General features: G+C 44.8%; 1 protein-coding gene across 1 annotated transcript in view; it reads left to right on the forward strand.

The window, feature by feature from the left end:
• Nucleotides 1-22,131, forward strand: part of LOC133952402 (LHFPL tetraspan subfamily member 6 protein) — a 46,484-nt gene extending 24,353 nt beyond the window's left edge. Inside the window, exons 3-4 of the mRNA XM_062386825.1 lie at nucleotides 17,279-17,377; nucleotides 21,366-22,131. Of these exons, the coding sequence (XP_062242809.1) occupies nucleotides 17,279-17,377; nucleotides 21,366-21,484 (218 nt within the window). The 3' untranslated portion in view covers nucleotides 21,485-22,131. The remainder of the gene's footprint in view (nucleotides 1-17,278; nucleotides 17,378-21,365) is intronic.
• Nucleotides 22,132-23,481: the final 1,350 nt, after the last annotated feature.

Raw genomic sequence — 23,481 nt, forward strand, 5'->3', positions numbered from 1 at the left:
AGCCAGCGCCGGGGGAGGATGCGGCCGTATGGTGGCAGGAAATACACAGAGACAGCAAGACAGGAGGAATGCAAGTGTCCTCGCTGCGATGCAAACAACAGACCGAACACACGGCGGGACGGAGACAAATGGACGAGAGGATGAAAACGGAAAGGGTCGAAAATGACCTTCAAACTAAATTACAATGTTCACAGCGATTCATCTGTTCTCAGCACGGCCATAAAGACGAATGTGTTTTAATATATCACTCTGGGTCTGGATCCTTCCCCCCCTCCGGCCTCCTGTCATGTTAAACATCTTAACAGAAGAGCTCTCCTGAAATCGGTGTTTTCCTCAAGTTTCTCATTGAATCAAGCCTTTGTCCTAATCTCATCTGTGACACTGCAACTCGGGTCCTCTGCCATTTGACATTTTAAAGGCATTTCTGCTCTGCTTCTATTTTTTTGCTGCTGCTGCACGCTTGAAAAGAACGATTGTGGAGCGTTCAGAGGATTGATGAGGAACTAAAAGCCCGAGTAGAAACCAGGCGAAGGAATTTGTTAGCGGCGGTGATTGTGTGGGTGAGCGGGCGGGGGGGAGGGGGGGACGGGGGGGCCCCTCCTGTATTTCATGTGACCTTTTCACTACGACTCAGAGGATTTCAGTGCCATCTGTACCCTACGGGTTCCAGTAATCCCATTGCTGCTACACTCAGCAGTAATGTAACTTAAACCTTTGCAACGTGCGGCTGATCTCAGTACCCACACACACCCGCTGGACCACAGTCCTTTTGTTGCTTTGTGCACAGAAATGCATCATTTTCCACCTCTTCTCTCATTGGGGTCGTTGTGTATTTGTGCGAGTGGTCGTCAATGTTTTGCCTCTGCATCTGTTTTAATGGTTTTTATATCTCTTTGACATTGTTCCTGTTCCTTTTCAACCCAGGCTCTAATGCACTAAGCATTCTAGTTATCTTTGCTGCCATATCAGGTTTGCACCATCTTTAAAATGTATTTCCAGCCAGCGCCAGATTGCTCCTCATTCTCTCACATGCTGTCTTAACCCCCCTCGGCTGAACTTTGAAGTTGTGCTAAATGAAAGTATGCTGCCCGGGTGTGTTTATTGACTTACTTGTGCCGTCACGTTTGTGCCATGCCTGCCAAAAACATCTTTTATTAAGAGTATTGTGATTCTTGCTGAGAGGAAGGCCACATTAGCTTCAGCTCCTCGACAAAAAACGTAACAAGTTGCAGGGATTTCAAAAAAGAACTTCAAAAAACACCAAAACATGTTTTTCTGTATTAATTCTCAGATGTGAGCGGATATCACACACACAAACACATACACACAAACACATACACACACACCTCAGCACTACCACCAGAGTCAGCATTCTTCTTGCTGTTTGTGATCTGTCCTGGTTTTTCTGTCTCTGGCAACTTCATTCCCACTCTTATGACAATCTGAAGACTGCACTTTGTGTCAGGAAAGCTTTGGCAATTTGTTTTGTTTGACACTTGCTTCAGCAGCTTAGTTTGCTGTCAGATATATATATATATATATATATATATATATATATATATATATATACTGCAGCTGCTGAAGTTTTTTTTTCTCCATTCTCACCTCATATTCCTCGGCTCTGCCTTTCCCCCAGTGTGGAAAACCTGGATCTCATACCTTAACCCTGTGTTCCACTGGTAGCCACACTACCAAAAAAAGGTCGCTGACAAGGCGTCTGGCTTGTAAAGGGATAAAACTGGCTTTAGTCTGCAGGTCAAACTTCAGTAGCCACTGGTGTTTATCGGTTCTCGAGCTCCGATCGGCAGTGAAGTAAACATGACACCCAAGTTAAGATCGCGCTGCTCTCGGGGCTATAAGACCAAGCACGGCCGTCAAGTTTTAAAATAACTTTCCGATTTTTTTAGTGAGTTTATAAGTGCACAAGTGTCAGTGTTTGTCCATGTGAGATGGAAACAGATGATCAAAGGCTTCCTCCTTCATCGTGGCGGTGGGAAACTAAAGACAGACGCCACAGGGTATGTCACGGATTCCTCACGTCGGAGCGCCTCAGCAGCTCCTCTTATTGTTCTCTTTTCTTCCTCCCCCTTTTTATTTTTTGGTAATTAGTTTTACTGTGAACACCTTAAAGTTGGCGCAGGGTAAAGATCTGTATTCAGGCCTTGAGAGACTGGTTGAAGCGAAACCCCAAAAAGCATAAATCGTGATATTAAACCCTGGGGGGGAGGGGAGAGGAAAGTGTTTTTGCCTTTGTTTAATAAGCTAATTCTCTCATAATTTAAAATCACTTTCAGAGGCGGGAGGCTTGTTGTTGCTGCTGCAAGTCAAAGCCAAAGTGTACGACCCAAGAAAACAAACACACACACATACACAAACACACACACACACAAACACAACACAAGATTGACAGTCCAGATGTGAGACGAGAGCCGAGCCAAACTCCATTGGACGTTGTGCTCTGGGCCTTTATGCAACATTTTGCCATCGTCTGTGATTTATTATTTTGAATCTTTCATGCAGGACAGGGTTTTTTGGTGCTTTTTATTAAACTGGCTGAAGTGTGTAAGTGCTTCCCTGAGGAATGATTCATCACCGGGATGCAGCCGAAGCTCGCCTCCCTAACATATGAACCACTGGAGCAGCTGGAAGAGTTTCTCTTACCCAGTGTCCCCCTGGTGCCTGTGCCGGGTGCTGTTCATTCATCTCCACATTGATTTTAATAGTTGGGGAGGGTGGGGGTGGGGGTCCAACTTCTGAGGGATGGACGGTCTTCGGGCTGCGAAGTCTGATCTCATTTATAGTTTTTTCTCTAGCAGCTTGTGAGGAGAAGCAGCGGGTGATGAATGGTGGATGATTACCGTTGGGGACAATCAAGCCAAAAAGTCAAACTCATATTTACCTCTTTCTCAGGCTGAGGATCCCCCCCCCACCCCCCCGTTCAGATTTCTTGCAGCAAAGACAGCCTGTGCAAATATATAGATGTTAACCGTGGACCCTCCACACCTCTCTACCACTGTTTGCCTGTGATCATCAGATCAGTTGCCGGGTAGGGACACGGTGACCTTCAGGTTGGTCGGGAGCGGGGCGGGGGGGGATGGAGCATTGTTTCTGCTGGGGACTTAACCAGGGGGCTGAACTCCACCTCTCCTCCATCAAGATTTCCCATGTTCCCAGACACCAGCGATTGTGTCTTAATGAATTCACTGAATACTAATCAGGCAGCCGAAGTCCAGGGGGTGGGGCAGGGCCTGACACAGACCAGGTCCCGTATTAATATGCAGATGAATTCCTTCTGCCGCTGTCATCACATTCCTTCTCATGTCGAGAGCAGCAACAAAAAAAAAAAATGAAATCTGGGTTGTTGCCTGTGAGACATGTCTGCTTTTGTTTAGCCTTGTTTTTGTGACTTGTGTTGCCGCCCTACTTCATCTGTCACTTAATACACTTGTTTGTCTCATTGTGGAGTCGTGACAATTCTGCTTTGATTTAGCTCATGTCCTGGGGAGACCCTGGGATTGTTCCGTCCTCACTCAGTTCAACTCGTTCCAATCCAGCATGTGTGTGTGTTTCGCTGCCGAGGCCCCGTTGGTATAAATCTTTCTGCACCGCTGGCCAGAGGTTATATCTCCGAACATTAATCAAGACTCAGCAGCCTCTTAATCTTTTATCCGGGTCCTGTTAGCCCCCCGGACAAACTCTTTATGGCTCAATCAATCAGGCTGACTAGCTCTGAAATGTCCAGTGGTTCATTCTCAACAACCCTCGTCTCTCTCGCCGGGAGGCCACCACCTTGGCGGTGCTACAGTAACCAAACCTTCAGGGGAAAAACAGTTCACTTGACGCGGTGACCTGTGATCTGAGACAATCCGGTCCAAAGTTCGTACAGAGCCAAGCCTCTCGCGGAGCCACAGTCGCACAAAGTCGATGCAGTCAGGAGACGCGTTGTGGACGAGCGCTCCTGACAGTGAATGGGAGCCTTTGTGGACACATGACACGTTACAGGGGTGAACTTCTCCGCCTCATCTCCTCGAGCGCCGCGAAGACACGGAGCTAATTCTGCTCTGATGTTTCACATTCGCGTCGCACAAAGTTGTTTCATCGCCAGAGCAGCAGGCCCAAGTTTTCATCTCGCCTTCTGAAGTGAGCCGCTCATGTTCATGAATACTGATGGAATTCATAAATCTCTATCTGCATGGAACTAATACAACATGAGGTCGGAAAGTGATTTGTATAATTGAGGGGGGGGGGGGGGGGGGGCGCTGGTGATTTTATTCCTGATGCGGGTCTGCCATAATCATAATTTGAGCAGTGAGCAGATTTCATACCTGCACATCTCGGTGTAGTCAGAAGTCCCTGGGTAATACTCACAACTGGAGGCAGCAGTTCAAAATATGCAGGAATGTTCTTTTGGGAGCAGTTTTAAGTTAAACTCCAGAAAACGTCCAGGAAAATTGGGTTCGCTGGACTTTGCTTTTCATATTTGAAGAACACAGCAGGAGATTGTCCAGATCGGACAAATACTCAACAGCAGGAGAGTGTCTGGAACATTCAGGCTAGGTTGAGCTCCTAGGAGAGAGGACATGATGTATACATTTAGCAATTATTACCAAAAGCTCTTACCAAAGAGTTTTGTTGACCGTCCAAGTTGACATCTTCGTATTCTCTGTATATCGCTCCTCTTATAATCCTGACGCATTTGTATTCTTAATTATAAGCACAGCCACTGGCTTGCCGTCATTTTGCCTCTGGATAATTTCAGGGAAAAGTTCAGTTCAGGCCTGAAAGCAGCGTTTTGTGACGACCTCTGAAATGTTTGACTTCACAGAATCAAATCAAAAGTTATGAACTTTACTTTCTTGCCCTGATGTATTTTTTTTTTTTTTTCGGAAAACAGAGATAAGGAGCTAATTGATGCTGTGCTATTATTTCCATGTGAACTGAGCACAAGGCAATTAGAGTGGAAATTCACTCTAACGTCTAACGTCTGTTTTTCTCCGGATGGTACTCTCTCTCTCTCTCTTTGAAGCATCCCGGCGAGGGGCAGTTTTGCGAGGACACCGGGAACTATTGATTTCCATCCGTCCTTGCTCCCCTGCCATAATCTGTGGATTCATGCAGTCCACTGGCTCTATGACATGACTGCCTGCAGCGTGATGGAGGCCACGTGCGGGAGGCAGCGGTGTCATAGAGGTGTGAAGTCTGTATCGTCTGAAGCATTGTTGAAATTAAACTTGGCCCACTGAAACCATCCTGTTTTAAATGGTTCTCATCTTACTGGAAACACATGGGCGCTGAATGAATGCTCCATTGTTCTTTCTGGTTTACGTTAGTATGAGTTTTCAAATTTTTTTCCTAAATGCACACATGACTTAGTACATAAAAGCTGTGGGGTTTATTGCAGATAATTACGGGCGTTTTCTGAATTCTCTATAATTATACCTATATAAACAGTTTTATTTCCCAGCACACTTGGGGTTTCCTTTTGCACTGGTTCACACTCACCCAAGCTGGTTTTTAGCTCTTTATGACCTTGAGTGCTTTTGATTTTGTTTGCCTCGGGGTCTTAACTGACAACAAAAAAAATGAACGTTTAACAAGATGAAGACTTAATGGAAGTTGCTGTTGAACCATCAAGCGAGTCATCACATTTAGCCAGTGCTCTGACCAGGAAGAAAATTACAATCAGCGGGTTTGGTTGAAAACCCCTCAGGCTCTTTGCATTATTTCATCATGTTTCACCACATCAGGCACTTTCCACAGCAAAGTGGAGTAAACAAGTGTCACTGTCAGGTTCTGTTTCTCCACACAATCAGCCGTCAGATACTGTAATGTATTCTACTTACCTTATTTTATTACCCATGGGCTTGAAGGACTCCCGGCAGCATTGTTAAGAAGACAAGGCTCCACCAGGAGGCTGCCGCTTCAACGATAACATTTATCTCAACATAACAGCATCCGCTTTAATTTACCTCGGTACTTTTTTACTACCCTGACAGGCGAGATGGCATTGCAACATAAAAGGAAACAAGATGATAGTAAATCTTAATATGAAATGGAATTGGTCGCCTTTTTTCTTGACATCTGTTTGGTTTCCATCTGCGGAATCATCGGGGCAGAAATAGCTTTTCATCCTCGAGCGGACGGGATGAACCAGATATTATATGATTATGGAGGATGACAATACCGTCTCAGTGTCATGCAAAATGTCAACCGGCACACGCAGTCCCACGACAACCTGATCCCCATCTCTGTTGTGTTGTGCACAGATCGCTTTACATGTTACATAATGTGTTCTCGTTCTCTTTATTCCCCCGTCTTCCTGAAAGGCTTTAAATGTCACAATAACATCGAATGATCAATCTTTAGAAAAGTCAAAACAGAGCGATCTTCTACGGACATTTTTAAAATGTTGTATGTCAGCATCATGGACTGAATACGTCTCCCGACACAATGAAGCCAAAGGGTTTTGATCTCTATCTGGTGACTGACTGCAGTGTGGGTTATTATCCCTACCTCCTCCATGTTAGTACAAGGGCCATACCATAGATATATATATAAAGGCTAGATGTCTTGTCTGCGTTGCCGGCCAACGGAATCGAACGTCCACACTTGGCGGCCATCTTGCCACAGACGGCTCGCCCACCCATAACATTGTGTTGGCAGTGGTACATTCACTTTTTAAATAAAATAAAATAAAATAATTCTTGATGCATATTTGTAAAGGGAAATCTTGTACCTATATATAACATTATTCAATGTTAAGTATGCAGTGTCACAACTACATCTCTGACGTTTATAACAAACCAAACCGTTTTAAGGTCGGTTGAAGATTTAGCAAGTTATGGTTATTTCAAAAGTACGAACCACTATCAACACAATGTTATGGGTGAGCGAGCTGCCTGTGGCAAGATGGCCGCCATGTGCAGACGTCCGACTCTGTTGGCCGAGACATCTAGCCTTTATATATATATATATCTATGGGCCATACAAGTCAAAACACAGGTCAAATCATTCTTCTAAAAATAAATTGGTTTGTGTCATTTTAGCTCTAGTTCAAGTCACATTCTGATACTTCAGTATTATCCACCTATCATCCATTTTGGTTTATCATAAATCAAGCTGTCAACATTTTTACTTTATTTATTCCATTTCTTGTACAAAGTTATATGCGGCTGTTTATCTTTATCTCTTTTGCTGTGCTTTGAATATGTAAAAATGTATGAAATATATATACAATCTTATTTATTAAAATAACATTTTTTATTAATCAATTTATATATGGATGTATTCAAAAACTTCTTTACAACCTTCCTGTGTTTTTAAAATGGGCCTCATGTCCTGTTGACATTTCCTCTCTTACTTACTGAATGGGTTTTTTACATTACGCCCACACAATGAAACGCCGGGAGGCAAAGTGACCTGTTAGTTTAGAGAATATTTGATTTTTGCGAATTAGGTAAGGTTGCTTAAACCCCGTCCCCAGGGGGAATTATCTGGCCGTGCGTGTCCCAGGAGGCAGCGTGAATGCAGTGGGACGGCACTTTATACACTTTGGCAGTGGGAGTCAGTTTGTTCCTCGATCCCTGAAGCGTTGCATTGTCTTTTGAAAGGAGGCTCTTTGTGTTTTCCAGCGTGGAGCCGCTCACATGATGAGCCCCCGTACTGTCAGTGAGGCATTTTGATGTCTGGCAGAAACTGTGTGGTGAACACTAAAACATTCATTGCATATTTGGATGCTATTAACATGAATATTAAAGCGCAGATTGCAGCGCCTTTGATTTGTTGTTGGCGCTCTGCCCCAGAAGACCTTGCGTTAGCATGTTTACTGCTCTTTGTAAAGGGTAATTAAGGCGGGAGCACGTCTTGTAGGTGTGTGTGCTCTGACTTTTGGACACGTGGCCTCTCGACATGTCTTCCTGTCAGGCGCCGTCAGCGGGAGGAGGAGGAGGGCGCCGCTCGACACATCTGACATGACCCAGTTAGAGGAGCTACACTTGCAGGACCCTATAAAGTGGATCCTACCCTGAGGAGGATTTCCATCCCCTTTAGCTTTGTTGTTCTCCTCACTCCCCTTCACTCGACTCGCCTCTCTGATGGATGGAACAGCCATCACTTTTTCTTTTAAATTGAAATTGCAGACTAGCATACTAATGATGATTTTCGTATTTCACATTGTAGATGTTCACATCTCTCTCTTTTTCTTTTCTAACCTTGCACACTCTTAGATTTTTCTTTTTTGAAATCAGTCAAATTTTAGTTAAAAACGGCTGAAAAGCTTTGACTCTCTCTTTGTCGTGTGAAAGCAAAGTAGCTTATTGTCTCCACCAATCCTCAGAATGATAATACAGCAAGTCATTAAAATATTGCAAGATATTGCAAAAGCTAATCTTCCCTTTGACGGAGGCAGCAAATTAAAACCAGTGCAGCGTTTTAACAGTCAGGTGATCGGGTGATACCCTGAAACTCTCCGTCTCTGCCGCTCCTCCAGTTTATCACAGGAGTGATTCCGTTTACACGAGATTGCTAAGAAATTGTGCAACATTTTTGGAAAGGCTTGAAGAGGAATTCCCCTCACACGCTGCTGAATTATTTCCCTTGTTCCCTTTGTGTTTGTTTGCTCTCCCGAAGGGGCAGAATGTCCAATTTGCAATGTGAGATCAGAGGAGACACGGTCGAGGTCGCAGGGAGGCGCGGGTTCTGTTGCAGGACAGAAAGTATCTGCGCTGCCGAGTGAAAAGCTCATTTCCCCCACACACGCCCAGAAGATGTTCTCTTTTTAAAGTTATTAGCTTCGTCTTCTGCACACGATGGCTTCACATTGTGCACAGTTCATGCACCATGTTGTCCTCTTGAGCTGTGGATCTAACAGTTTTCTTTCCTACTTAAAACATGCCCACTGCTTCATGAACCCCGGGGTTCATTTAGCTCCAGTAATTGGTGCGTTTATTAATTACCGTTAGAAGTCGGGAACCGTGTGACAAATGGGCGGTGTGATTAGATAAGCCCGGCTCTTGACAGAAGGCCTGTAGGAAAAGCACAGAATCAGATCAATACAACACAAGCTGCTCTCTCCGCCCAGGGCCGGGGATGGTGACTGATGGCTGGACATGGAGAGAATATGAAACGGTGACACACAAGAGTGACACAAGCCAACAAAAACAAATCGTGCATTTGTGCCCATTTTGGCCTGTTCCCCTGATGTGCTTTTAATTTGAAAGTGACAAATTAAGTGTTAGAAAAACCTGAATCTTCACCCACGTGTTGTTCTTTCATGCAGACAAACTGAAGTGGTGATCCAACAGCAGTGTGTAGCTCATTGTGTTGCATGATATTATGCAGCTCAGCTCTGCTGCGTGCATGTGGAAACCTTCTAGCGTTCAGGTTCGATTGATCAATAACTGTCAACATCAGGGAAAACATCTGGATTCAGGTTCACCTCCCCAGCCGTGTTAGGTCCAGGAAGGTCATGCCCATAACAAGAGCAATAAATTCCTCTTAACATTTTCTTCAATGCCTCATGTGGAAACGTGCAGTTGTCATTAACATAGCATATATGTAAAAGAAAAAAGAAAGAAGAAACATTAAATACTGAGTTTAATGTAAAAAAAAAAAAAAAAACATAAATCAAAACATCTGAGTATTGGGTTGTGTAAAGACCTTGTCGGTCCACTGCTCCTCAGTGTGTTGATGGATGTGTTAAGAGCTGTGGTTCACTTTATAATTCCATCTGATTACAACCGTCTTGAAATGTAACTGCGGCCACGTTGCCCCCCCACGGCAAACCTCATGATCCAGAAGAAACACTGTCGTCTGCAGCTTTACGGCGGATTTGAAGATATTTTGGTGGGTGATCTTTTAATCTTGCTAATTTTGTACCTTGTGATCGCATGTTCGTAAGCAGATGGGGCATATAAAGGGTTCCTCTTCACCCAAATATAGAGGGATCTTTGTGTAAAAGGGTCTAATGGCTGTTGTTAGAATAAAAGAGTGTTTGTAGAATGTTTCCAGAGTACCAGAGGAAAAAGGGAGATAACTTTGTCATGGACAGGACGGTCACACTCTGAATAAAGTCTGAGGCTGATGTAGCCAGCGCTTGTTTGTCACAGAGCTCTGATCTCTGTGGTCCGGTCAGTGAAACAGTTTCCCTTGGTTTGATATTCAAGTTGTAAATCCAGAAAGTGTCTCACATAAAAGTGACGACAATGACAAAAGCCTGTGAGGTGTAAGATCTGTTCAGCCATCCGTCCATCACACTGTATGAAATTCATCTGGAAATATTGCAAACAGTGGGGAGGAAACATATCGTTCAACCAGAGAAAACATCTTCCACGTGAAAACACCTCCAGCATCCAACCGGTAATGTGCAGAAAACAAAACAAAACAGTGTAGTGTTGAAGAGCACAGGCTTTCTTAACATGAAGGACACCAATGTTGTCTAAATAACAACTGAGTGCCATCGGCAGCAGCAACTATTTGTATGCTCCACTGTACACATCACATATCACACGCTCCTCACAAATCCCTCCTTTCTCCGCATCCCCCTCATCCTCCCATCTCCCACTGGCCCAGAATCCAGCATTTCGACTGAATTTCCTGATCCCCCCTCTCGCTCGCACAAAGGCAGCAGCCTCACACATGAAGAAGCTCCTCTAAAAAGGGTCGGCGTCGATCCAGCTTGAACGACGGAGAATCCAAACATCACAGGGAGAAAGCAGGCGTGTGAGCCGCACATGTCGACGTGTGCCTTGTGTTTCAAGTGAAGGGGGAAAGAGAAACCTGCCCGAACACCCGGGGATTGGTCCGTTGACAGATTAGACACAGGCTGAAGCTGCACTGGGAACCTGTCGCTGCCTCTGAGCGAAGCCCCGACAGGTGAACATGAGAGAGAATGAGAATGAGCCGAGCTGCACATTAACATGTTGGAAAAGTCATTTTAATTAGGATTGAAGGCAAGTCTGTTTATTGATCAAATAAAGCAGTCTGAGCACGTGGAGCCATTTCCGATGTGACATTTTGCTTAATCGTGCAGAGCCATTCTCTCTCATAAATGCATGGAATTCATTTCCTTGCATAATCCAGTTAGTATTAAATCATTCTATTTGGACTCCTCTTTAAAATGAGAGCAGTCTTCGTGAGATAATTGCTTTTTACATCCGAAAATAGGCTGTGATGTTGATTGTCTGCAGGATTACTCAAAAACGACTGAACCGATTTGCATGGAGCTCTGTGGATGGGGTGGGGCGGATCTGGACAGACCTGCAGATCAGGGATTTCATTTATGTATGAATGCATACTAGTTGCAACTTGTTTGGGGTAAGGAGGCACTGTATTGATCCCAAAGCCATTTTATGTAATTTACATACGAAACCACACGGAGAACTACTCAGTAGAGTGGCATTTGAATTCAATCAAGCTTTTGCAGATTCGACACACTCATATATATCAGTCCCCTGAATAAGCCAGATTTTTTATATTTATTTTATATACATCCTCTACAAAGGGAATTCTTCTCTAACAAAGAAAACACCGACCCTGGAGCAACTGCTTTCATTCCTGTCTTTTTCCCCCTGTAAAGTTATATTATATAACATGACACATGAGATGGACAAATTCAAAACTTAACGTCCCACTTCAGTTGTTTACACAAAGATGTTATCGGGTCAATCAACTGGTTCAACTGGTTCATCCCCAACTTTCACTTTATGATTCCAGTTCGCAATTTGGCTCAAATTGCGTACAGAGGGAATCAACGCCTTAGTATCCACGGCTACACCAACTCACCGGGAAAACTGTGGGGGAGGGCGGGTGTAGCTTTCTGACACATTCTGCGAAAAGTTGACCAATCACAAAAGAGAGGCCCTGAGGCACTGCAGAAATGTACGATTACAATGAAAGCCTATTTCAAACATTATAGCATGTTCACCTCTTCTCGCAGAACCCCAAATAAAAATTATGAACTTGTAAAAGACCCAAATAAGGCAATTTTCAAAATAAAACACTTTAAAGGTGAATCACATCATAGGACCATGTGAAGGTAGACTCTATTTGCGCGGCGCACCCAGGTGGGATTGTTCTTACATTTCCCTCCCCCTCTCGGATGATCCTCCGAGCCCAAAAGGGAATGTCTTACATTAAGCCGGCTCATTCAGGCACATCCCCACTCCAATTCCCTGACCACCAAATTTCTCTCCAGCTTAGCGGCAGCCTCTCCCCCCCCCCCACTCATCCTCTTTGGCCTTTTGAATGATAACCTTGAATAGTATTGTCTCGGGGGCAAAGAAGGAGGGTAAAGAAATTCCTCGGTTCTGGACACAGAGCAGGAAGGCTTGACAAAAGGCATCAGCACTCCCTAAATCAAATGAAATGTTGTGGGGGGGGGGTATGAAAAGGGGGCAGTTTTTCCCTTTCAGGTAAAGAAGCGTGGACAGAATAGGGCGGGGAACAATAGCTCTGCACTGCTGGAATAAAGCGCTTCTCTGTGTTTGTTCTGTTTTAAAGCTCCGAAAAATGTGATTTTGAAATAAGTGAACTCAACTGTGATGACGAAATCCGAGGCAAGGGCGTGCAGGCGAGCGATCACTACATTAGAGCAGGCTTCACGTTGGACTCACTGTATCTGATTAAGTCCATTTAAACCGAACTCCTTCCCAGTTCATATAACAGCCTTTCAGAGAAGCCATTAGGCCCTGAGATAGTCCTTCGTGATAATGGCCCCGCGCGGAGATCAATTGAAAGCTGATCTGTGAACAAGTTGTCGGTCGTCTTATGTTCAAGCACCGCACACACTCTAACCGACCTTTTCCTCTCCCTCTCCCTCTCCCTCTCCCTCTCCCTCTCCCTCTTCCTCTTCCTCTTCCTCTTCCTCTTCCTCTTCCTCTTCTTCTTCTTCTTCCTCTTCCTCTTACTATCCCTCTCCCTCTCCCTCTTCCTCTTCCTCTTCCTCTTCCTCTTCCTCTCCCTCTCCCTCTTCCTCTCCCTCTCCCTCTCCCTCTTCTTCTTCCTCTTCCTTTTCCTCTTCCTCTCCCTCTCCCTCTCCCTCTCCCTCTTCCTCTTCCTCTTCCTCTTCCTCTTCCTCTCCCTCTCCCTCTCCCTCTTCCTCTTCCTCTTCCTCTTCCTCTTCCTCTCCCTCTCCCTCTCCCTCTCCCTCTTCTTCTTCCTCTCCCTCTCCCTCTTCCTCTCCCTCTCCCTCTCCCTCTTCCTCTTCCTCTTCCTCTCCCTCTTCCTCTTCCTCTTCCTCTCCCTCTTCCTCTTCCTCTCCCTCTTCCTCTTCCTCTTCCTCTTCCTCTCCCTCTTCCTCTTCCCCTTCGCTTCCCTGCCAAATCAACTGAAACCAGACTCCCAGAAACCAGACTGAGGTTTTCCAAACACTGCTCGTTGGTGAAAAGCAGCAAAAGCAAACAAACAACCCTCCCAGGCCCCGTGTTGATAGAGCACCTGAACCTCTCCCAGAAAGCCTCTGGGGGGGGGGGGGGGGCCTTCAGGTTCGACCGGAGGCCCAGATTATTGCAGCAGAAACCTTTAATTTGGATTTTATTTATTTTTTTAATAACCCTCACAAACACTGAGGCAGATTTTCTCACATTTATGATCTTTCTTCTGTCCGTCTGTTCCATGATGTCGTGTAGCTGCGGCGGCGCTGCTGTGACGGCCTCCTGGCGTCTTCCACCAGCCGCCCCTCATGGCAGCTTAGTGGAGTCCTGCAACGATTTCATCATGAGACGGCCATCTGCCCGCAGCGGAATCAGCCGCTTCTTGAAGTGTTGTCATGTGGTCGGACAGAGAAATAAACCTTTGTGTGGTTTGGGGGGCAAAAAAAAACCAGGGAATTCACAGAAGTAAAAATCGTATCGGTTACATTTTAACTGGCCAAATTAAAACGTTTATTTTTTTTACAGGGATATCAAATTGAATTTATGATACGACAAACATGAACATTTCAGAAGTATGATCATTCCATGACATCCAGGAGTGGAATTCTATCAACTTTCTATTGAAGCCCGACAAGTTGTTTGTAGTCTGGCGTCTTTAAGGAGTTGATCCGATACCAATAATAATACGTATTGGCCGATATATACAGTACATATTGAAAACATTACGTTATCAAACCTTTGTGAAGAAGAAATGTAACTATGTCTTGATATTTTACAGTTTAACCATCAACTTTATTATAAATAATTTAACACCCAAAAGATATATAGAACTTGAATTAGGAAAATAAAGACATTTTCCATTAAATACACATCTTTTCTGCATAGTGTAGGATACTAATATATGAAATATCATATTGGCCCATTTTAATCGGCCAAGCGATATATCAGTCAGGCTCTTCTTTCTATAGCTGTGTTTTTCTTTGATTCTCTGCCCTTTTTTCCTGCTACATTGCACCGTTATATCCCGAGGAGATCATTAACTTTTATCTTGGCATGTGGTCTCCTGCTCTTTTGTTCTCAAACTGAGGGCTAAGACTTCAAATTTGGATTCTGGAAATTTGTGGGAATTCACAAAATTATTCATAGACAAAAAAAAAGGGCCTTCAGGGGTCTCGGGCCAAAAAGGTTAACTCGGTGCAGTAGCTAACAACCACACGCTAAATGACACAAATCCCCGCCTGTCTGTTTTGTGCAGATCCGGGCGCATCGGTGTCAGCTTAGGAAATCAGGACAGGAAGTATCTGACTACCACGGCGCAGGCAGAGTCAGAGCCCGAGGTAGTTTCCTCTCGCGTTTCTTTCAAGCAGCTTGACTCACAAACAGAATGGGAGAGAACCTTTTTCATTCTAGGTGCCGTCTTTCTCCCACATCCACCAGCCTCCCTGCCTCGGCTCCTCAATAACCCACATAGTGAGTGTGGAGGATGGGATTTGATGGAATTAACCATCCTGGGGGAAAAAATATAAAAAAAATAAAATAAAAGCCAAAGGAAAGACGTAGCTGCACATATGACTTGGAATTGAATTACACCCTTGGCAGCGTGCGTTTGTATGTTTTGCTCGTCTGCTCGTCTGCTGTGATTTGTGTTGCACGGTATCTGCCTTAATAGTGTTGTGTTAATGTGCCGAGTTCGCCGACTGCGGAGGAGCAGGTTGAGTGAGTTTATCCCCAAAACCAACAGACAGCAGCGACTCTTCACCCAGAAGCCGCTCATTCTTCTGTGGTTACACAACGGAACTGAGCTCTTGTTCTTTCTTGTGGCGATAATTTCCCTCCCGCATGTGGTTCCAGTGCTCGTTGTCAGCGCCGCCGCCATCATCATCCTCCTCCTCCTCCTCCTCATCATCATCATCATCATCTGACCTGATGTGGAAAATATGCACTGAGGTCTTTCTTTTATCCGTTCCTCCCTCTGAGGTTCCCGCCGCAGAGCTGCAGCTCTTTAAAGTTTTGATCATTTTGACAAATGTGTGAGTCAAAGTATAATTGAGAATCCTTTTTTTTGGAATAACAATGTCAGTGTTAAACAAAACCACATTTTGCCCGACTTGTGTTTTTTTCCGTCTTTTTTAGCAGCAAGGAAATTCAATTTGATGACATGCCGCTGTATCGCTCTGCATTACACAACACTTGAAAGAGAATTGCTGATTTTTTTTAAATATTAATTATGAATACATTACCATGCCGGCAAGCTCTACAGTCTTTACTGTTACAAATCTGAATCAAAACACATTTGATAACATTATATAACTGGGAATATTCTAATGACTGTACGTGTGAGTGCTCACTTGCTCCAGTGGGTTTTTCTCTATGTTCGTCAGGCGTCCACGGCGGCTGCTTGTTCAGGGATTTACATCAAATGCTCCTGTGTGTTACTTTTGTTGAAGTGCTCCTCTGAAGGTAGTGAATTAAGGTCCTAAAGCAGCGACTCGTCTGAAGTTCACTTAAGGGTCTGAAGAAGAAACGGCTGAGTCGTTATGTATGGAAATCCCTGGATCCCCTCTGATCCTGAGCTGTAATGACACAGCCTCGGTCAGAGACGTTTCTTTATATCCCCCCCCCCCCCGCTCTCAACACGTCGGGGTTTGACTGAGATGAGTTTCTACCACAGGTGCTCTTCTCAGCCCGTCTGTTAGCGACGAGACCTGCCACGTGTTTTTTGGCTGCGACCGGGGAACACGCAGATGTCTTTCCCGCTTCCTCCCTGCTCCACCTCCGACGCTAGCCAGTTTGTCGAGCCCATCTGCATTAAGCGTGCAGATTAATTCCTGGTTGTTATCTGGCCTAGATGTAGAGCGGCAGTCCTGGATGGCACGGGGGTAATCAGGTTGGAAGGCAGAGCTCGCTTGTCTTCTCGTCCAAAAACTGATAGCAGGGCCGACACATTGGAGGGGATTAAGCTAATTTGATGCCAGAGCCACCTACCAGGGGCCCCTCAGGGTAATTTCAAGAGACAGGCCTTGGCATCCAGGGAATAACTTGTCAAGACCTGGCTCCAGGCAAATATTGAGGATATTAATCCTTAACGTAATGGCCTTGACGAGATTCCACTCTTGTCTCTATGTGCAGCTTTAAGCCCGGTAATACGTCTCTTTAATCACCGACATAAAGCAGTCCCTCAAGGATTTTCCGGAGTTTTACAGTAATTATTGGGTACCGAAAAAATTCTTGTTTTTTTTCCCCCCGCTGCTGCCTCTGTGAGAAATTGCCAAACGATTTGCATACGTCGGTCGTTCATTTGCATTGTTTTTTTATGAGCTGCCGCTGGAAGAGAGAGAGAGAGAGAGAGAGAGAGGGAGGGAGGGGCGGGGGGGGCTTTGTTTTTCGACACTGTGAAAAATGTGATAAAGTGTTAAAGTCGCAAACCGTGTCATTTTACAAAGGGGATGTGAGGTTTGTTCAGAGGTGAAAAAACAGCTGGAACAGGTTGGGGCTATTTGCCCCCCCCCCCCCCCCCCCCCCCACACACACCCCCATCCGTAAAGGCTGGGAACAGATGATATGGTTTTCTTTTAAAGTCAGATGCAGGTCACTCACGCAGCAGCTCAGTGTCTTATTGGACTTTTTAATTAAAGCGTAAATAAAAAGACGAGGTCAGTTCACCTTGCCTGATATCTGGACACAACAAAAAGAGGATTAAGGAAAAAAGTTTCCTCCTCTTCCTCGAGGAGCGGAGTTGAACACCTTGATGATGACACTTTGTCCTTGCTGCCGTTTTCCCCCTCACACACACACACACACACACCGCTCGCTGTCTTGTATGCCCTCCGCCTCGTTTGATGGTGTGTGTTTTTTTATTTTTATATCTTCTCCACCGACTGACTCATCCTCCTCTTCCTCCTCCTCAGGTCTGCTCATAGGATCAGGATGCGCTCTCTATCCTCTGGGATGGGACAGTGAGGAAGTACAGCAGACCTGCAACAACAGCTCAGACCAGTTCGTACTAGGTAAGACAGCATCACACACACACACACACACACACACACATGCACCTATTGATGTGCACACTTGAGTTCGACAAACGCTGTGATTTCAGCCCATTTATGACCTGATTTCTGTGAATGCACGACCTGTATCAGAGTCAGACTGAATCTCAGCTTCGTTGTGCATTGCAGTGTACTCGGGGGGGGGGGGGGGGGGGGGGCAATCAAAGGCTCCCGACCATTAGAACTGTTGTTCGGCTGTCTTCAGGCTCTTGCACAGTTGAAGCGCAGTCACGACTCAATTTTTAAAAACATTATTCGCACCATTTCTGCGCCACATGGTGAAGAAAGAAGGTGAAACCGGGAAACAGGGACAGAGAACACAGGCGGTCAGGCTGGTCGATGTTTCCTCCTTCTCTCATCACGATCCGGCATAATGTTGGCAAAATGTTTGAATGGCACAGAGTCAAGGTGGCACGTTTCCCCCTTGTTTGCATCAGCCCGGTTCTTTAAATCTTTTCATTGACTCGTGCAGTTTGAGCCCAGCTTCCCGGATGCTCTAACCTTGAGCGTGTAAATATGTTTTTTCGTGTTTATTGGACGTCCTGGTTCCAGAGAAGTTGGACAAACTTTTTCCTGGCCTTCAACATCCCGCCCGTTTTTACCAACAAAATCTCTGGCTCCTTCGTCTTCAAAAGAGACCTGATTCCTCGGTATTTATTATGCATAACTCAACCGAACCTCCAGTTGCAGTGGATTTCTGAAGTGCTTTATAGCGATGACGATGTGTGGAGAATAAGCAGGAGCCTGATTTGTGCTCTGTATTCAGCCGGCAGCGTCCGGACTGTCTCAGCAGGTGGAAGGGCTCTTCATACCGCACCTCGTCTTTTATTTGTTCTTAATCAAATACTGTTTGATCTTTCACTACTTTCTCTGATTTTTGAGAACTTAAATAAACATCATCCCCCCCCCAAACGTCGGAGCTGTGCAGGGAGAAATCCATTCGTTCAGATTGGGAGATTTTAAGGAAACAGAGAAACTTCTGATAAAGCTTTTCAGTCCATAACCTTGTAACCAGGTGACACTGGGAACACGTGGATCTGCTTTTCACTTTTCATTTCCATCAGTGTCCAGCAGGCTGGAGCTCCTGTCACTTTAAATTTTCTCTAACTTTCTTCCTCACTTCACAGAACTTCTACGGATTCATTGGACGATCAAAAAGATCAATTAACCGTTGAGTTTAAAGTTGGAGCTTGTTACAAAACAGCTAGTTTAATCCGTCTGGGGTCGTCCCCCTGGAGGACGCGATTTCTATCACACCCCATAATTACACCAGGGAAGGTTTTGACCCGACAGTGGCACCACAGCATTACCAGACAACGAATTATTCTTATCACAGTTCCTGACAGTTAAGTCAGCAATTGTTGAGTTACAGCCATTCTGATGGGGTTTCTATAGAGGAGGAGGAGGGGGATTCCGATTTATCAGCCAATACATATATACAAAATAATTCAATTCCTTAGATGGTTACAACTGAAAAATAACGCAATAAATAAAATGTTTATTCTATGAAATACAAATCTTAATATTGGAAGACATTGGCAAACATAAGGCAGCAGCACATTAAGTTTGTGAAAGGCTCTAGTTGAGATACAACACTCATAGTCGTCAAATAATGATTTTAAAGGAACAAAAACAATGTTAAACAGGAGGGGATATGTAACCATCCCCATGTAATTCCAACAGATGTGAATCTGATTAAATTTCAGACAACATCAGAAGTAATTACTTTGAATACGAGCATATCTCATCGTGTGATTTCCCATTTTGAAAGAACAGATTTACAGTAAATTATGCCTAAAAAGTGTGTTTGCATCAGTTCAGTGCAGAGGATTTTATTTGCCTGTTGCAGACGACTGAACCGTCGTTCACCTCCTTCCTGTCACGACTGAAAACGTGGACGTTCCACGGTGAGAAGGCAGCGATCGGACTCTCTCCTCTATCGACTCGTTCATTACTCACGATGGGAGCCCCCATGCTTAAGTAAATCAAAGATAACCTTGCGCGTGGCTGCAGGACACTTAACTTGTTCATGTGTTAAAAAGTAAAACAACAGAAGGAAATACTCTGCTTGTTGAATATTCCCTCACATCCTGTTAAACTACAGCCACATTATGAGAAGAGATTAAGCTCATTTTCATTAGAGAGAGAAATGTGTTTAATGCGACTCTGAGAGAAAAGTATTTTTTCAGTGTTGGCTGTTGTTCCACAGTGAGGAGGCGGCTGATATGATTTGTTAATGAGACGCCTCCTCGTCCTCCCCCCCGGCTCCTAATTAGATAACTACATTCAATCAGACATTCTCCCTAAAATTCAATGTGATGTTTATAATGAGAAGTCGTGTTGGTCATCGCAGCATTTTCTTTTTTTTTCTCAACCCAAATTGAGCACCAGATGTAGGTCTCATCCTCGTTTGATAAGGCAACATAATTCCCTCTGAAGATTAGAGGAGAGGCGTCTTATTGAGCCACTTTTTATTTTAATTTGTTTTCGCTTGCAGCCTTTTCCCCGGTTCCTGCAGCTTTTGCTCCCGTCTCCCGTTTTGTGCACAAACCAGAGCGGCTGTTTGCAGATGAAGTCGCACAATGTTCAGCGCCTTTGTCTCAACAATGCAAACTGTTGTCCTCTCGAGAAGAAGTGACATTTTGCGGCTCGAACTCAAAATGCGAAGCACTTTTCACCACATTTTCTGCTCTTCACACAAACGCGTGAACTCAGGCAACAATAGTAAGAGAGTGTGAGAGACAGTGTGTGTTCCCTTGCACGCACACTGACTGAGAATCCAAAGGAACCCATGTATTTTAAATGAGCCATAATTTGAGTGAACTGTCACCTTCGCATCCTTGTTATATTCCATTTGCGCTAATTAACACACAGCCCACACACAACGGTAAATCACTGCAAACATCCATTAACGCTGAGTAGATGTTCAACATTGTGTCACGATCAGAAACTCTGCTCCTGGAACGTTAGTCTACAATAATTCTTTAACGTACAGTGGTGGAAGTCATTCACTTCTGGATCAACACTCAGGATTTATAGGAATGCATCACGGCCCAGTGACAGTCGTTCAGTCATGGTCGACACTCTGCACACACGGGAGAATCAAAGAAGAGAAATTGTGTTTTAAAACCGTGAGCATGAAGAAGTCAAGATAAATGTAGTGTATTAAGATATCAGGTAGGAAACCTGAACACGTCGTGTTTCACAGGCTCCTGCAGCCGTCATTCAGTGAATAGTTTGACATGTCAGCTCTTGTAGAGAAGTTTATTTTCCTTGCTGAAGGAATGCCAAAGTGACGAGAGCCAGATGGATTATTTGAAAAATATTTCCAATACTGATATATTTTCAAAGATTTCCTAATGAAACCCTTATGAAAATGAAATACACTTGAGGCTTGATATCATGAATTACTATGAATAAAAAGAAAAACACGTATGGGCAAACAAAAATGCTGATATGAATGTGAAAGGCTTATATGTGATTTTAAAGTGTCATTAGTTATTTGGGCTGGACAACAAAACAATATCGCAATGTAATTTTCATTATTAGCAATATTAGAAAAGTATATATATATATATTTATATGAATATAAACTGCAATCACAGGTTTGTGATTCTCTGTCCATATAGAAGAGTTTAATACCACATCCTTCACTCAGGAGCAAAGACTATTCATTAAATTTAAAAGAAATAATGTGACATTTACTGTGATACCCAGCATAGGCTTTATCAGACACTATAAATGTAGAGTGAACAGTGCCGGTCTCATCCGATGCTCAGACACCAACAGAAAACGAATCAGTCGTCTCTGTGGCTGAAAGCTTATCTGTCCGAATTTCACTCAAATCCCTTCGTGGGTTTTTTAGGACGTATCCTGGTGACACAGTGACAGCCTGATAAACTAAAGCGTGCAGAGATATCAAGCCTAATCCCCGTGCTCTCCTCCGCAGGTTCCTGCCAGATCGGCTGGGCCTACTACTGCACGGGGGCCGGGGCGGCGGCCGCCATGCTGCTGTGCACCTGGCTGTCCTGCTTCGCGGGGAAGAAGCAGAAGCAGTACCCCTACTGAGAGGGAGACGGCGAGTAGGCGGAGGCCTCGGGGGGCGGTACGACTAAAGGGAGAGAGACTCCGACCGTGTGGAGTTGCAGCGGTTACAGCACATCAGGCACCAAAGACGCCGAAGTCGTCCTGGCGCTCTGCACATCACGGGACACTACTCATCTGACAACTGCAGGGACTGTCTCATAACGCAGCGCACACATGGCTTTGAAAACCGGTTCCTCTCTTAAAGCTGTACTTAAATGAAAAATAAATGGACCAATCCTATTTGTAAAGTTGTTACATAACAATTTCTGTACAAAAGAGTGTTCTCTTCTTTTTCCCCTCTTGGGTAATTTGATGTTTTGTGTGCTCGTGTGGTCAGGAGAAAAGTAATACTGCTTCTTCGTTACGTGAACTGTCTCCTCCTCATCGCTCATCTTTGCCTTAAACACACAGAAATGCAATAATCCCTGTTACGTAATAAGCAAACCAACACTGACCGCCTGCTTCCTCCAGTTTGTTTTCAGATTCCAAAAACAAATCTAGTTTATTTAACACATGCATAAGATATACGTTGTGTATGACCATGTATTTTATCATATTAGCACATGTTTTGTATTCACTGTATCCTTTGTCATTATTTCGGTTTTGTAAATAAATGTTTATGGATAAATCTGGATTTGAACGGTTGTCTTCAGCTACATGTCGAGCACCCGGAGGTAAAGTGAACAGACCTGCACTGGCATTCCTGAAAAAGCTTTTCCCATGACCTCTTGACCTCCGTGGCGTTCGCTGCACGTGGGAGAGCTTCCTCCTCCTGCACCGATCGATACAGGGGATCAGGAGGTGCCCTTGCGAATTGAGCTTCTCCCCGATAACCGATGAGGGGAAACATCCGATTTTTATTTTGCCTTTTGGATCAGGTCAGGTCAGGGGACGTCTTTCGAGACAATGCCCCCCCGAGATGCGATCACACCCTGGGACTCTGCGGAGCCGTGCAACCATCGGCTTAATGTCAAGATGTGTCTCCGAGTTCCTGCACTCTGCCTCCTTAGCGTGCATAACAATAACCGTAACCTTTTCACAGCAATTACCAGCGCGCTGTGTGTGTGTGTGTGTGTGTGTGTGTGTGTGTGTCATGCACGCTCTGCAGCTCCTCGCTCACTATTTTTAGTCGTTTTTTGTTTTTTTTTCCATCTTCGTTTTCTCCGCTATCTGTTTTTCCTCCTTTGATTAACAAACAACACTTCAGAGACTCGTCCGTGCCCGAGTGTACGAAGTCGGCTCATTTACAATGCAGCTGATCGGAATGTACTTGGCCCTCATTAGCATCCCCGTTTTCACACAATGTGCGGCATCCCCCAGATAATGGCACCTCGCTCCCTCCTCCTCCTCCTCCTCCTCCTCCTCCTCCGCCTCGTCTCCATACTCACTTGAGAAATCTCTCTTTCAGTACTTGCTCTGTTTAATCTGTTAGAATAGCTCTCTCTCTCTCTCTCTCTCTCTCTCTCTCCGATCTGACTGATATCACCAGTGATTGTCACAGTGTCAGACAGATGCCTCATCAGCTCAGGCTGTGACACATCGGGGTCAAGTCGGGGCACTGCCTCTGTTAAATCAGTAAAACCCCTCAAACTGACGGGAGCAGCACCCTGTGCAGTGTGAGGTCTTGTTACTCGGCGGCGGCTGATTGTCTTAAAACATCTCGAATGTGGAACGTGAGGTTTCTGGGACGTACGGCCGCTTTGCCGCTGAGTAACATCTGTTTTATAAAGACTGACCCAGAGCTCCACTGTTCTCTGTGAGGGGTTTGATTTTGTGATGCTGGACCACGCGCTGATCTCTACTCACCTTCGCTGCACTGCAGGTAGAGGGAGAATTCTTTGACCTTTGAGTCGTCTCCTGGGAAAATAAAGCCAGAGAGAGTCAGTGTGGTTGGAGGAAGGAAGCCGTTTGGGTGGACCGACCCTTTAGGAGCACAGTTTGAATCGAAGAGGGTTTGAGGATTCGATAGAAAAGCTTTG

The sequence above is a fragment of the Platichthys flesus genome, chromosome 4, assembly GCF_949316205.1.
Source record: "Platichthys flesus chromosome 4, fPlaFle2.1, whole genome shotgun sequence".
Classification (NCBI taxonomy): Eukaryota; Metazoa; Chordata; class Actinopteri; order Pleuronectiformes; family Pleuronectidae; genus Platichthys; species Platichthys flesus.